General features: G+C 36.2%; 1 protein-coding gene across 6 annotated transcripts in view; it reads right to left on the bottom strand.

Annotated features, from left to right (window-relative positions):
* Positions 1–13,857, bottom strand: part of TP53BP1 (tumor protein p53 binding protein 1) — an 84,701-nt gene that overhangs the window by 63,316 nt on the left and 7,528 nt on the right. For 5 of the 6 annotated variants that reach the window (XM_023527804.1, XM_011354994.2, XM_023527802.1 and 2 more), the window contains exon 3: positions 88–259. In XM_023527804.1, coding sequence (XP_023383572.1) covers positions 88–94 — 7 coding nt within the window. In that variant the 5' untranslated portion in view covers positions 95–259. Of the gene's footprint in view, positions 1–87; positions 260–13,857 lie in introns of those variants that run through there. The other variant, XM_023527803.1, reaches the window with a different exon arrangement.

The raw sequence follows: 13,857 nt of genomic DNA on the forward strand, positions 1-13,857 counted from the left end.
CCCCGCCCCCTCCGGTCAGCCATCCCTTCAGACCCGAAACCTTAGCCTTCAGAGCTGACTGAGCCCCCACTTTTCTCCATACAGTACCAGGCATCCCAGTGGGAGGTCCCTCGCGCTCGAGCTAGAGGTCTCTGCACGATCCCCAGGTCCCTCCAGCTCTATCCCCAGGTCGATGCTGTCGCCACCGCCGCCACCAGCCTCGAACTCCTCCTTTTCCCGCGCGTCACGCAGTATCAGCTTGCCCATTCGCTGTCGCTGCCTGCCACTCAAGAAATCCTGTGGATTATTGGTGGCTGAGGCACCGTGCCCCGCCCCACGTAAGAAAAAGGAACACAGCAGCGTGTTTCCATGGCAGCATGGACGTTGCGGGCCCTCCCCCTTGTAGAGCCCCAGAATGACAGTATCCTTGAACCGAAGGGACCTTGAGAGGGCGTGAAATATATTCCCTTGCCTCCAGGACAATTGTTTGTTTCATTACTCAGACATAAGGAAAAAAGACCTGTTTTTCATCGTTCATGCACTCTCATCCTCTTCCATGGAAAAGGAGAGGGTTTCCCGGCTTTCTAATAAAAGGGCAAAGAAGAGGATTCAGGATGGCTAGTACCTCAGAGCTGGTGAAACTGAAGAGAGGGAGGGCTCTCCGGGGGTTACCTGTGTCAGTCAGGTTCTGTTTTGTGGGCCCCTACCTGACTTCAAGAGCCTCACATTCCATCTCTGCCAGTTCTTTCTCTCCCGCCCCCACCTCTTTACATTGTCTGAGGACCCCAATGAACCACATTTTTTTCCATTGCCCTATCCTGTCTGGAACGTAATTCAAGCTTTACATTTGCTTCTCGTTGTCCTATCTTTTATGGAATTGTAGCCTACAAAGACTATAGCCCCAGATATTTTTTGCACCTCTCAGTTGAGAGAATTCAGCACGGTGATTCTCAGACTTCGTGAAGAGAACAGCTGCTGCCCCTTTAACTAGACGACCTCAAAGATCCCTCCAAGCCCTAAGAATCTGTTATGCTACTTATGGTGCCAGGGTCTTATAAGAGATGTGGCAGCTGTGACTTGTATTAATGAACTTGGCCCCATGAGGAATATGTTGTTGGTTTGGGTTTTGTTTTGTTTTTTTAAGTGTTTGGAACTGGGATGGAATTCTAGCCAGAGCAGCTGGTAATAAGGAAAGCACCTAGCCCTCTCCCAAGCATATGCATAGTAGGTATTCAATAAGAGGTAGTTTTCTCTCTACCCCAGACTCAGAATGACTTAGGCACAGCCCGATCATGATTCTCCCATTCTGTCAATGCCCAATTCAGTACTTGATATAAACTAAGCTGAAGTGGAGCTTCCTACCAACCAATCTTCTCCCTGCTGTTATAAATTACAATGATTATAGTTTCTAAACCAATATCATCTGAGTTCATGCTACTTATGGGGGGAAAAAAAGACAGACTCTCTGAAATGAAACTTTCCTGAAAAATCCAGAATCTATCGTTGCTATAATTAGAATATAATTAGAGTCCCCAGAATGTTTTTTTAGTGGGCCAAAATGTAATGGAACACACAGAGACACATCTCACTTCTTCATCTTAAAATCCTTTATAATTGACTACTCTCTTCCTCCACTCCTAATGCTGCAGAAGACAGATGGCCAAATAAATTTAATCCTAAAAGGACCAGGTCAGGTCACTATTAACTACACTGGGTAGGCAAAGTGAATTCATCTGCTCGATTTGAGAGGGCACAACCAACCAGGTCCTGTTGTGGGGCAAATCAGGACCTTGATTCCCATAAAAATCCCCCATAAGTCACTATATTTTTGCTATCCTATCCCGCTATTATATTTCCACCTCCGAAGCAAGACACAAATAGGCTTCATGATTATTTGTCAAACTGTATGTATTTGTCAAAACTCATGAAACTATACACTAAAAAGAGGAAATTAAACCTTGATAAACATGGCTAAAAATAAATAAATGTACCTGAGCTATTCTCATTGCTAAATAAGAGCCTTAAAAAAAATGAAGAAAAACTGAATTCCTTGTTAGGCAGTATGACAAATCATTAAATTACACAGGCAAGGTGGTTACCCACTGAGGCTGTAACTGATTGCAGTTAAGTGAAGTAAAGGCCTTTATTGACTCTAAAACTTCAAAGGACCATCAGCACAGCTACCTATCTACAGGTGCATCTTTTTACGTAAGATAGAAAGGTAGCTCTAAAGTCCTCCCAGACATGAAAATTCCATCCTGTGTTAACTCACTTTAAATTTTAACAAATCTCATTGCCAGCAATTTTTTTTCCTAATCAAGTAAACTAAATCCTTTATTCTAGAGCTTAAAGCTACTTCCTCTCACAATGTCTTTAATTGGTAATTTTAAAACCTGGATAAATTCTCATAAGGCTGGGATCATCTCATCAGGACTAATAATTCCATAGTATATTTCAACCAATCAAACAATAAACATAAATGCTATATACTTAATCTTTTCCTGAGGTCTCCTCACAGACTTTTCTAAGCAAAAGAAGCCCAAATAGTTTAATCTTACCTCATAGAAACAATTTACTACCCTTTACATTTGCTTCATGGTTTTCCTCTGGAAACTCATAGTTTAGGAGCTCAGTGGCAGAGAACTTTACTGAGGATATGACAAGCACTGAATTTAATGATGTTATTATATATTCCCTTCAAATTGCAATATTAAAGTATTACATACTGACTTATATTTAACATATAATAGATTCTGATCTGTTGCACTTGGACCTATATAATCATATTCAGTCATATACCAATGATATAATTAATAACATGTATTACATTTTTACCATGTGGCAGATATTGTGCTCTGTTTTACATTTGTTATCTCACCAATAAGTCTCATAACTCTTTCAGGGTTACAGATGAGTACACTAAGGTTTAGAGACATGAGATAATTTGTCCAATGTCTCAGAGCTGGCAAGAAAGAGAGAATTTGAGCCCAGTCTAACTGCAGAAGTTCCATATATTCATAATTGAGGAGGAGCAGTGACAAAGAAATGGCAAAACAGTTAACATAAAACTTGTTTTGTTTTAGAATGTATTTTTATTTTAATACTGAATATGTGTATCTCTAATGTTCTAAGAATCCATAATTAAAATAATATGAAGAAAATAGAGGAGAAACTGTAAACTGTCAACTCCTCATCCTTATGAAGAAGTTGTCAACAAAGAAGTGATGATATAATTAAAATGTGAAAGCAAATTACTTAAGGTAGTCAAATCATTGCCCATGATACTACGTTAACTTCCTAGCACTAGGCTGATAGAGTTGTAGGTACCTGCAGGGAAAACTATTCCAACTGGTCTCTCTGTAGAACTCCCTCCTGTTAATTTTAAGTAAAATTTTTATTTAGAAAAAATTTTCAGAGCAACAGAGAAGTTGCAAAAATAGTATAATAAAAAAAAATGTACAATCTTTCATAAACCCTTTACCTAGATCGATACATTGTTAATATTTTGCTACATTGTTCTTATTAATTTTTTTTGGTGTGGTAAAATATACAAAACATGAAATATGCCGTTTTAACCATTTTTAAGTGTATGGTTCAGTGGCATTAAGTACATTTACAATGTTATGCAACCATCACCACCACCTACCTCCAGAATTTTTTGTCTTCTCAAATTAAAACTCTGTTCCATTATACAATGATTCCCCATTCCCTTCTCCCTCCAGGCCCTGGTAACCACCATTCTACTTTGTCTCTATGAATTTGACTAATCTAGATAGATACCTCATACAAATGGAATCATGCAATATTTGTCCTTTTGCGTCTGACTTATTTTACTTAGTGTAATATCCTCAGGTTCATCTGCGTTGTAATTTTAATAGCATGTGTCTGGATTTCCTTCCTTTTTAAGGATGAATAATATCCCATTGTATGTATATATCACATTTTGTTTTTCCTCCTTATTCATTTTAACCCACTTTTTGAACCTTTCTAGAGCTCCCTGACTTTGCTACACCCAAGTACACATAAAGCCCTAGAGGCACAACACTAGAACCCCAGCAAGGCAGCCCACTGCTACCCCTTTCCAGGCAACCAATCAGCTGTAAGCCCCCTTCTCAACCTGTCTCCCCCAAATACAGGATACCAAGCACAATTGTGACTGCAGTATTAGCTGCAGTTTTCTCCCTTCCACTTTTTCAAATGTTTAATCCAAAGAGTTTAACTCCATCAGGAGCCCTTTACCTGGAAACAGAGTTAGAAACAGAAAGTTGTGGTATGAAGGGAGAAAAGAATGGAATCCTTGCCTGTCTGAAAATTGATAGAGCCTGCCATTCTCCCTTCTCTAGCTTATTCCTTCTTCTCACAGATGTATGCAAATCTCCACATCCTAGTAGCATCTCCCCTCCACACCACTTCTCTATCAAGCTCTCGGCACTTCTTTTTTCCTTCTCTCCAAATTCCGTTTCTCCATACCAGTAACCCAGTAATGCTTTGCAATCTGGCTTTAACCTCCATAAATCTAGTGCCTAGCACAATTCCAGGCACAAAGCAGTTACTCTAAAAATGTTTTTCTAATAACCGATTCTGAAAGTGTCTTGTCAAAACATGTTATTAGTTTTGATCTCTGTAATGTATGATAGTGTTACCGATTCTCTCCTCCTTAAAAATTCTCATCCTGTGACTTCAGAGTTCCTGGCTCTCCTCCTCCCTCTCAGCTTTTTTTCCCAGTCCCTAACTTCCTTGAAGCCAGTACTACAGGATAAGAATCAAGAGTGGTACTAACATGCTACAATACGGATGAATCTTGAAAACATTATGCTAACCGAAATTGTATCATCCCATTTGTGTGAAGTACCTAGAGTAGGCAAAACCATAGAGACAGAAAGTAGGACAGTGGTTTCCAGAAGCTGGGAGGAGGGAGGGATAAAGAGTTATTTTTTAATGAGTACAGAGTTCCAGTAGGGATGATGAAAAAGTTCTGAAGATGGGTGGTGATGATGGTTGCAAAACAATGTGAATGTATGTAATGTCGCTGAACAATACTCTTAAAAACGTTTAAAATGACAAAGTTTATGTTATACATATTTTACTATAATAAAAATGTTTTAACTCATTAAAACATTTTTTAGTAGTTTTAACTCATTAAAACTACTTTTAATATTTAGAGGTGCATGCCTAGATCATAAAAGAATAATGACATGATTGCAATAAAAGTCAGGACTGGTGGTTAATTTTAGGGGGAATAGAGGATTTGTTATTCTTAAAGAGCCAAGTAAAGCGCTTGGAAATCTTCTATTTTTATTATCAGAGGCATTAAACAGCTATACTATTTATAATTCATACATTTGTACACTTATATTTTATTCACTCTTTTATGTGCGTTATGTATTTCAATAAAAATAATTTAAAATAAATATAATCGATGCTAAAACTATTAATGTGGTGCAAAAGAGGGATTTACATGGACTCAAACTATCTCCTTAAAATGCATGGAATTATTACAAACAGAAAGTAGTAAATTTGCAGTAAAAAAAAATATGGTAACTTAACCAAGTGACCTCAGTTAACATCACCAATAATGGGATAAAATGCCATCACATGTCACTTGCTGTGACACACGGAGAAGGAAACAACATCACTTTAATTTTATTCCTGCCAAAAATTTATAACCTGAATCTGGTCATGAGGAAACATCAGGTAAACTCAAATTGATTCTACAAATAAGTCGCCCATATTCTTCAAAGAAAGAGAAAGGGAGAAGGAGAGGGAGAGGGAGACAGGACGGGAAGAAATGCCAACATCAAGATGACAAAGAATTGTTTCTGATTTGAGGACACTAAGGAGAAAAAAACAAATGCAACATGTAATCCAGACCTGAATCCTGGATAAGAACTTGGTTTCCATCCTGCTATAAAGAACTCTAATTGGAACACTGGTGGTATTTGAATAAGGTCTGTAGATTGCATAGTAGTATTGAATCAATGTTATTTTCCCAATCTTGATAATTATACTGTGATTATGTAAAAAGGGAAAATAAAGAGAGTGGTATCAAATTATCCAAGATTGGAGCTGAGCAGGATTTGGTACTAAGCAAAACTACAAGGAAAGTTTACCTGGTACCCAACATAGGAATAGGATGAGAGTAAGAAAAGAAATATTCTTAGAGCCTTTGGAAACTTCCAGGAATCAGAGCCAGGAAGGTAGAAGGTGAGAAAAGTTCACCTTGCAGATTAAAACAAAAACAAAAAAACTAGCTACTCCTGAACTCCTAAGTCCCAGTGGAGAGAAGGGAGTTTTTATGTTCTGGGACTGAGAAACCTAAGACCATAAAACAGTTCAGTGGACAAGGACACCAAGCCAATTCTTACTCATGCATTATTGGCTGAGCCATGAAATGTTTACTCATCTTCTGAGATAAGTACGTGTACATAAAGTCACATGCACAGAGTGCCTAGTTTTATATCCTACTCCTATGTCACTATTTCATATCTCCCTCTACTCTATTCCGAGTCACCTCACCCATTTCCCCTTTGCAGTGTCTTGCGTAGGGTTAGATCCCAAAAACTGATCTAGGCTGTACAGGCTAGTGTGCTAACTGGTTGGCTAGAACAAGAACACATCTTGGCCCTGCTCAAATACAGCCCATCAACATAGGAAGTTTCATGAACCTAAAGCCTGAAAATCCACAGCCCTAACCAAAATTTCTTCACAAACGAATTCGTTTATTAATTTCAATTCACTTATGTGCAAGGCATCATTCTGGCTCCATGGTGCTGGAGAGGGAACAATGTATAAAAATGATTAAGATTTAGTTCCTACCATCAGGGAACTTACAGAGTAGATAAGACATGTATGTATACAATAACTATAATACAAAATATAATAAAAGTGCTGTAGGAGTTCAGAAGAGAAAGAAATCAAAAGAAAGAATTGTAGTCATGTGGTTATAACGAGTATTTATTGTGCATGTACTATGTTTTAAGCTGTTTACCCTTGCTCCTTTCTTGATCTCATCCAGTCTCATTGCTGTAACTACCATCAATATGCCAATGACTCCCAACTGTGTATCTCTGGCCCAGTCCTCTCTACCAAATCCCAAACTTATGTATCTAACTGTCTATTCAATATCTCGAAACATTTGAGAGTCCAGTTGACACCTATGACTCAACACGCTTAGAATTGAACTCATCTTTTCTACCAAACCTGCTCAACCTGCACCCTTCCCCATTTCAGTGGATGGCAACTGCAACCTTCCTGTTGCTTATAACAAAAGTTTGGAGACATTCTTTTTTCTTTACCAGAAAAAAATAACCCCTGTACTAATCATCCAACTTCAACAATTACCAACAAATGCCCAACCTATATCCCTATCCACTTCCCCCAAATGATTATTTCTAAGCAAATCCCAGGCATCACATAATTTTCTCCATAAATATTGGTATGTATATTTCTAAAAAATAGAGAATTTTTAAAACACATCAACACAAAGAAAATTGACAGCAATTTTTTAATGTTATCAAATATATAGTGTTCAAATTTCTCCAGTTATCTTATAATTTTTATTTTTTACAATTCCAAACAAGGTTTACACATTGCATTTGGATAATACTTACCTCAGGTCTCTTTTAATCTATAAATTCTCCCTCCTTTAATCCATGCAATTTATTTGTTGATGAAACCAGGTTATTTGTTCTGTAAAATATCCAATATTGTGGATTTTTCTGGTTGCATCCCTATGGTGTCATTTAATGTATTTGTTTGTCCCTTTTTATTTTCTATAAATGGGCAGTTAGATATACCTGTTCAGATTTATGTTCCTTTTTTCTTTTTTTGGCAAAAATACTTCATAAGTGTATATACTTTCTATTGCATCACATCAGGAAATATACAACATCTGGTTGAATGTATTTTTGTTTTGTTACAACTAATTGTTTCAATTGATTAATTTTTACTTGATAGTTTAGCAATCATTGGTAATCATTACCTAGCTGCATTATTTCAGTCTGGGCTGCAAAATAATGATATTCTAATTTTAACATACTGTCTTCATTAATTAGCTGGAATTCTTCTATAAAGAACTCTCCCTTCATTAAATATTTGATTACCTAAGGAAAGTCAAGATAAATGCTTACTTCTTTCCTTTGATTTAACTGGTTTTCAAAATAACGAGTTGGGGTTTCTCTATATAATAGAGAATAGTTCTCTAAATAATGACGTTCTCTGGCATATTCAAAAATATGCCAGACTAATGAAAATTTTGTTTTAATATCACTATGAACTCATGGATTTTAACACATTTGGTGTGCTTCAATCCATTGCTGTTATGTATATTTGAAATGTATATTGTCCCATCTTTGGACTGTGAAAGTCCCTTCGGATTAGCTCCAGAGCCCTTTTGATATGATTCCAGTAGTCTTTGATGTCCTTGCTTTCTGGTATAACAAGATATTCCAGGTTCATTTTGTTTATTTCTTGCCCCAGATCTGGAATCTGATGTTTCTCTAAGAAGCCTTGGTTCATTTTAGTAGTAAATGGCATTTCGAGACCACAACTTGGATGGTTGGAATGCTTATTACTATTGGATTGGTCATTATTTGGCTTTTTCTGATTAAATTTTAGGATTTCAGGGATTTTACCCAACTTTCTTGATTTTATATTTTTATCTCTTTCTCTTACAATGAACATCTTGGTTCCTGATAACATTGACATAACTTATTTATTTGCTTTATTCTAATGTGTGTGTGTGTGTGTGTGTGTGTGTGTGTGTGTGTGTACACACACACACACACACACATATTTATCACCGGTGTTGTTATTATTAATGAGATGACTAATGAAAACAGTTTAACATTTCTTTGCAGGTGATTTTTTCCTTAGCGTATATACCATTAAAAATGTACAGTTAGGGCATATGCTACAACATGGATGAATCTTGAGGACATTATGCTAAGTGAAATTAACTAGTTACAAAAAGACAAATACTATATGATTCTACTTAAATGAGGTACTTGGAGTAGTCAAACCATAGACAGAAAGTAAGCAGAATAGTGGTTACCAGGAGCTAGAGGTGGGGGGCGGGGGGAAGAAATAGGGAATTATTGTTCAATAAGTATAGAGTTTAAGTTTTACAAGATGGAAGGAGGTATGGAGATGGATGGTGGTGATAGTCACAGAACATTATGAATGTATTTAATACCACTAACTCATACACTTAAAAATGGTCAAAATGGTCAATTTTGTATGTATTTTACCACGACTAAAAATATTTTTAATAGACAGGTAAATTACTATATTTTAAAGTCATTTGAAATAATTCTATCAATTTAACACACTGGTTAATTTCTTTCATATTCTTTTTTATTTTAGTGACTGCTTCTTTTTGATTTTTAAATTGAGGTAAAATTTAAATACAATGAAATGCTTACCTCTTAGTTGTATAATTTGACAAATGTATACATCTATGAAACCCATATACCAGTCAAGATGTAAAACATTTTATCACTCCGGAGTTTTTCATGGCAACCATATTCTAATTTCTATTCCATAGACTAGTTTTGTCTGTTCAACAATTATATATAAATGGAATCATATAGTATGTAGTCTCTTGTGTTCACTGTTTTGCATAACATAACATTTTTGAGATTTATTGATGCTGTTGCATGCATCAGTTCATTCTTTTTTATTGCTCAGTAGTATTCAATTAAACACATGATCCACAATCAATTTGTTTATTGATTCTCCTATGGGTAGATATTTGGGTTGTTTTGAACCATTATTTTTAAAAAGGTGCTATAAACATTCATAAATAAGTCTTTTTGAGAACATGTATTTTAATTTCTCTTGGGTCAATATCCAGGAGTAGGACTGCTGGGTCACAGGATAGGTATTTGTTTAACTTTTAAGAAACTGCCAGTTTTCCAAAATGGTTGTGTAATTTTATACTCCCATTAACAATGAGAGTTTCAAGTACTGCACATTTTCCCTAACATTTGGTTTTGTCAGTGTGAACTGATATCTCACTATGTTTTTAGTAAACTTTACATATATTGTATATGTACAATAAAATGTGCCCATTTTAAATGCAGTTTGATGAGTTCAGCAAATGTATATATGTGTGTAGCCACCGCCACAATCAAATACAAAACATTTTCATCACCTACAAAAGTTCCCTTGTATCACTTTGCAATCAATCCCCATCCCTCTCCATCCCTAGGCAACCACTTGTTTGTTTTCTATCACTACATAAGTTTTGCCCATTCTAGAATTTCATGTAAACTTATTCATACAGTATGTACTTGTGGTGACCATGAAAATACACCGCTGAAATCTTCTTAGAGAGCATAAGTGACTGAGGACCCTACTTGCTGCCACTGTAGAGTTACCCCGCCTTTTGCACCAAAGCCACACTTCCCACAGGCTGATCCCAGCCAATGCCAGAGTATTGCAGGGTTACAAAGGTAGATCCAGTCCTGTGACATACAAGATTCCTCCACCAGGTGCCTTCAACTTGAAGACTTCAACAGCCTGGCCAAACCTTTCTTGGAACCATGCTGTAGGACAAGACTCTTCCTTTCCAATCCTCCTTCCTTCCCTCTCCCTTTACACAGATATCAGACCTGTATATTGGTCTAAAGGCTCTCTCTGCCTTCTCCTGATCCCCCCCTGTGATGATTTAAAATATATCCACAAATTCATTGATACTCCTTTCAAAAGGAAGAGACAATTTTCCTCCTCTTGAGAGTGGACTAGACTTAATGACTTGCTTCTAACAAATAGAATGAGAGAAGTGATGGTGTCTAGCTTCCAACACTATGTCATAACATTTAGGCATCGTGGCTCCCTCATTATTCACTTTTGGTTCACTTGCTCAGGAAGAAGCCATGTCATGAGGGTACTCAAGTAGACCTATGGAGAGGCCTACATGGTGAAAAGCTGAGGCTTCCTGCCAATAGCCATGTGAGTGAGCCATGTTGGAAGCAGATCATCCAAACTCAGTTAAGCCTTCAGATTACTGTAACCCCAACCAATATCTCTATTGCAACCACATGTGAAAGCCTAAGCCAAAACCACTCAACTAATTTGCTCCTTCATTTCAGATCCTTAGAAACTCTCTGAAGTAATAAATATTTGTTACTTTAAAATGCTAAATTTTGGAGTAGTTCGTTTCCAAGTTATAATAGATAACCAATATACTCTCTCAATAAATCTCTTGTACATCTAATCATGTTTTGGTAGCTACTTCTCAGGAGACCAAATAGTATAGTAATTCTTTTTGTGTTTTGTTTCTTTGGTTCAGCATACCGGTGGGGTTTTTTTTTTTTTTTTTATCTATATTGTATATATTTTTACTTTCTTTTTATCACTGAGTAGCATTCTACTGCACGAAAATACCACAATTTGTTTATCCATTCTCCTATTGATGGAGATTAAGTCTTTTCCAGTTTTGGCTATTATAAATAAAGTTGCTATGAGCAGCTATCACAAGTCTTTTTGTGGACATATGTTTTCATTTCTCTTGGGTAAATGCTTAGGAGTAGAACTGTTAGGTCATAGAGTTGATGTTTGTTTAAGTTTTTAAGAAACATACAAATTCTTTTTCTAAAGTGGTTATAACATTTTATACTTCTTTTAGCAATATTTGAAAGCTCTATTTGTTTCACATCCTTGCTAACATTTGGTCTTTTAATTATTTTTAATTTTTAATTTTTGTCATTTTGTGGATGTTAAAGGATACTACATTGTGGTTTTAACTTGCATTTTCCTAGGACTAATAATGTTGAACTCTTTTTCATGTACTTATTGGCCATTTATATATCTTCTCTTATGGAAGTCCATTCAAATTGTTCACTTTATAATCAGGTTGTCTTTTTTACTGGTTTGTAGATTTTATTTTTTGTTTTGTTTTGTTGTTTGATTTTTTAAATTAATAAATTTATTTTTATTATGAAGACATTGCTTAACAAAATCCAGTAAGTTTCAGGATTTTGAAATTTACAATTCAATAGTAAGGCATATATACACTGCATTGTGTGTTCACTGTTCATAGATTTCTTTCTGTCACCACATATTTGACCCCTTTTACCTCATCTATCTCCCCGCTCTTCTTCCTCCTCTCTCCGAGATTTTAAAAGATATATTCTGGATCAAGTTATTTGTTAGATTGGTCATTTAGATTTAATTTTGTTTTATACTTATGTACAACATTTATATGATTCTAAAGTCGAATTTACAAAGTAAGATACATTCAAAAAAGTCCACCTTCCATCTCTGGCTGCTTTACAATTTGTTTCTTCTCTTTTCCTATAGGTAACTTTTTTCCTTTGGAGTCATTATTTACTTGCTCTCTCATTCCTCATTTAATGAGGCAGGAAAGCAGGTTGGTTTTACCTCTAAAATACTGTGTGCCTAGAATCTCATCATCTCCACTGATATCACTCTGGTCCGAGCTACATCATTGCTCACCCAGATTACTGCAAATTCCCTGACTGGCTTCCCACTTTTATTCTTACAGCCTCTACAGTCTGTGCTCAACACAGCAGCCAAAGTGGTCCTGTATCACTCCTCTGCTCAAAAGCCTGCATATGTTCCCCATTTTGCTCAGAGTAAAAACCAAAGTCCTATTGATGCCTACAAGGCCCTATATGATCTGAACCCTATTATTTCTCTGATCCCATCTCCTGTTCTTTGTCTCACTACTCTGTTCCAGCCACAATGGGCTCCAACTATTCCTTGAATGTACCAGGCATACTGCTACCTTAGGGACTTTATACTGGCTATTCTCTCTGCCTACAAAACTCCTCTACCAGATATCCAAATGGTTAACTCACTTACTTCCTTTGAGTCTGTTCAAGCCTTATCTTCTCAATAAGGCCTCTCCTTAAAATTGCAAACTTTCCTTCCCCTTCATCATTCTTCCTCATTACCACATCCACAACAACATTCCTAATCATCCTTACACTATTTTTTTTGCCACAGCACTAATCACTTTCTGACATATTATATAACTTACGTATTATTTATTATCTTTGTGTGTTCCATTTGCTGCCACACATTAAGTGCTCAATAAATACTGAATGAATGAGTGACTAAATAAATGAATTCTAGGCATTGTTCTAAGCATATTTGGGATTGTCTCACTTAATTAACCCACAAAATAACCCTCAAAATACAATGTGCTATCATTACAATTTTACAGATGAGAAAACTAAAGCACAGAGAAGATAAGCCACTTATCCAAGATCACAGAGTTGGCAAGTGAAGGAGGCAGTTTCAGAGAAGTAGCTGTGTTTGAGTTAGGTCATACTCCTTAAGTCCTCTGTGGAATGAGATGGAACCTTATTCCACAAATAAAACAAGTCATAAAGGTAAAGGTAAATAAATTCCTAGGTGAGAACTGAAGAGAACAAAGCATTCAAGGAAAAAAAGAGAGCCTAAACAGAAAGTACAAGAATGACTGAGGGAAAGGCAAGTGGCTCAGACAGACTGAATGAAAGAGTTAATGCAAGGTATTTGCAGGAGGTAATGTTAGAAAGGGAAGTTAGGGCATATTATGAAGGATCTTCAAGAAAGAACTAATGAGAAGGAAAAGAAAAAGTATTTGTGATTTAGTAATATTATAAAGGTAACAATATTTCTTCAATAATTCAAGCATTTCTTGATGGAAAATAACTATTCTGTGAATATCTTGAAAAAAATAATGCAAAAGTTAATTCACAGACAGTCATGGTCTCAAAACTAAGTTATACACTTATATTTAGATTCTCTTTACCACCATCATCTTCACCACAAGAAAACCCTTAAAGATCCCTTCAGTAAGAAATAGCTTTGTTCAGAATAAAGGAAAAGGTGGAATCAGAGGCCACAGCCAAACACTAAATTCCG

The sequence above is a fragment of the Pteropus vampyrus genome, unplaced genomic scaffold (genome assembly GCF_000151845.1).
Source record: "Pteropus vampyrus isolate Shadow unplaced genomic scaffold, Pvam_2.0 Scaffold19, whole genome shotgun sequence".
Classification (NCBI taxonomy): Eukaryota; Metazoa; Chordata; class Mammalia; order Chiroptera; family Pteropodidae; genus Pteropus; species Pteropus vampyrus.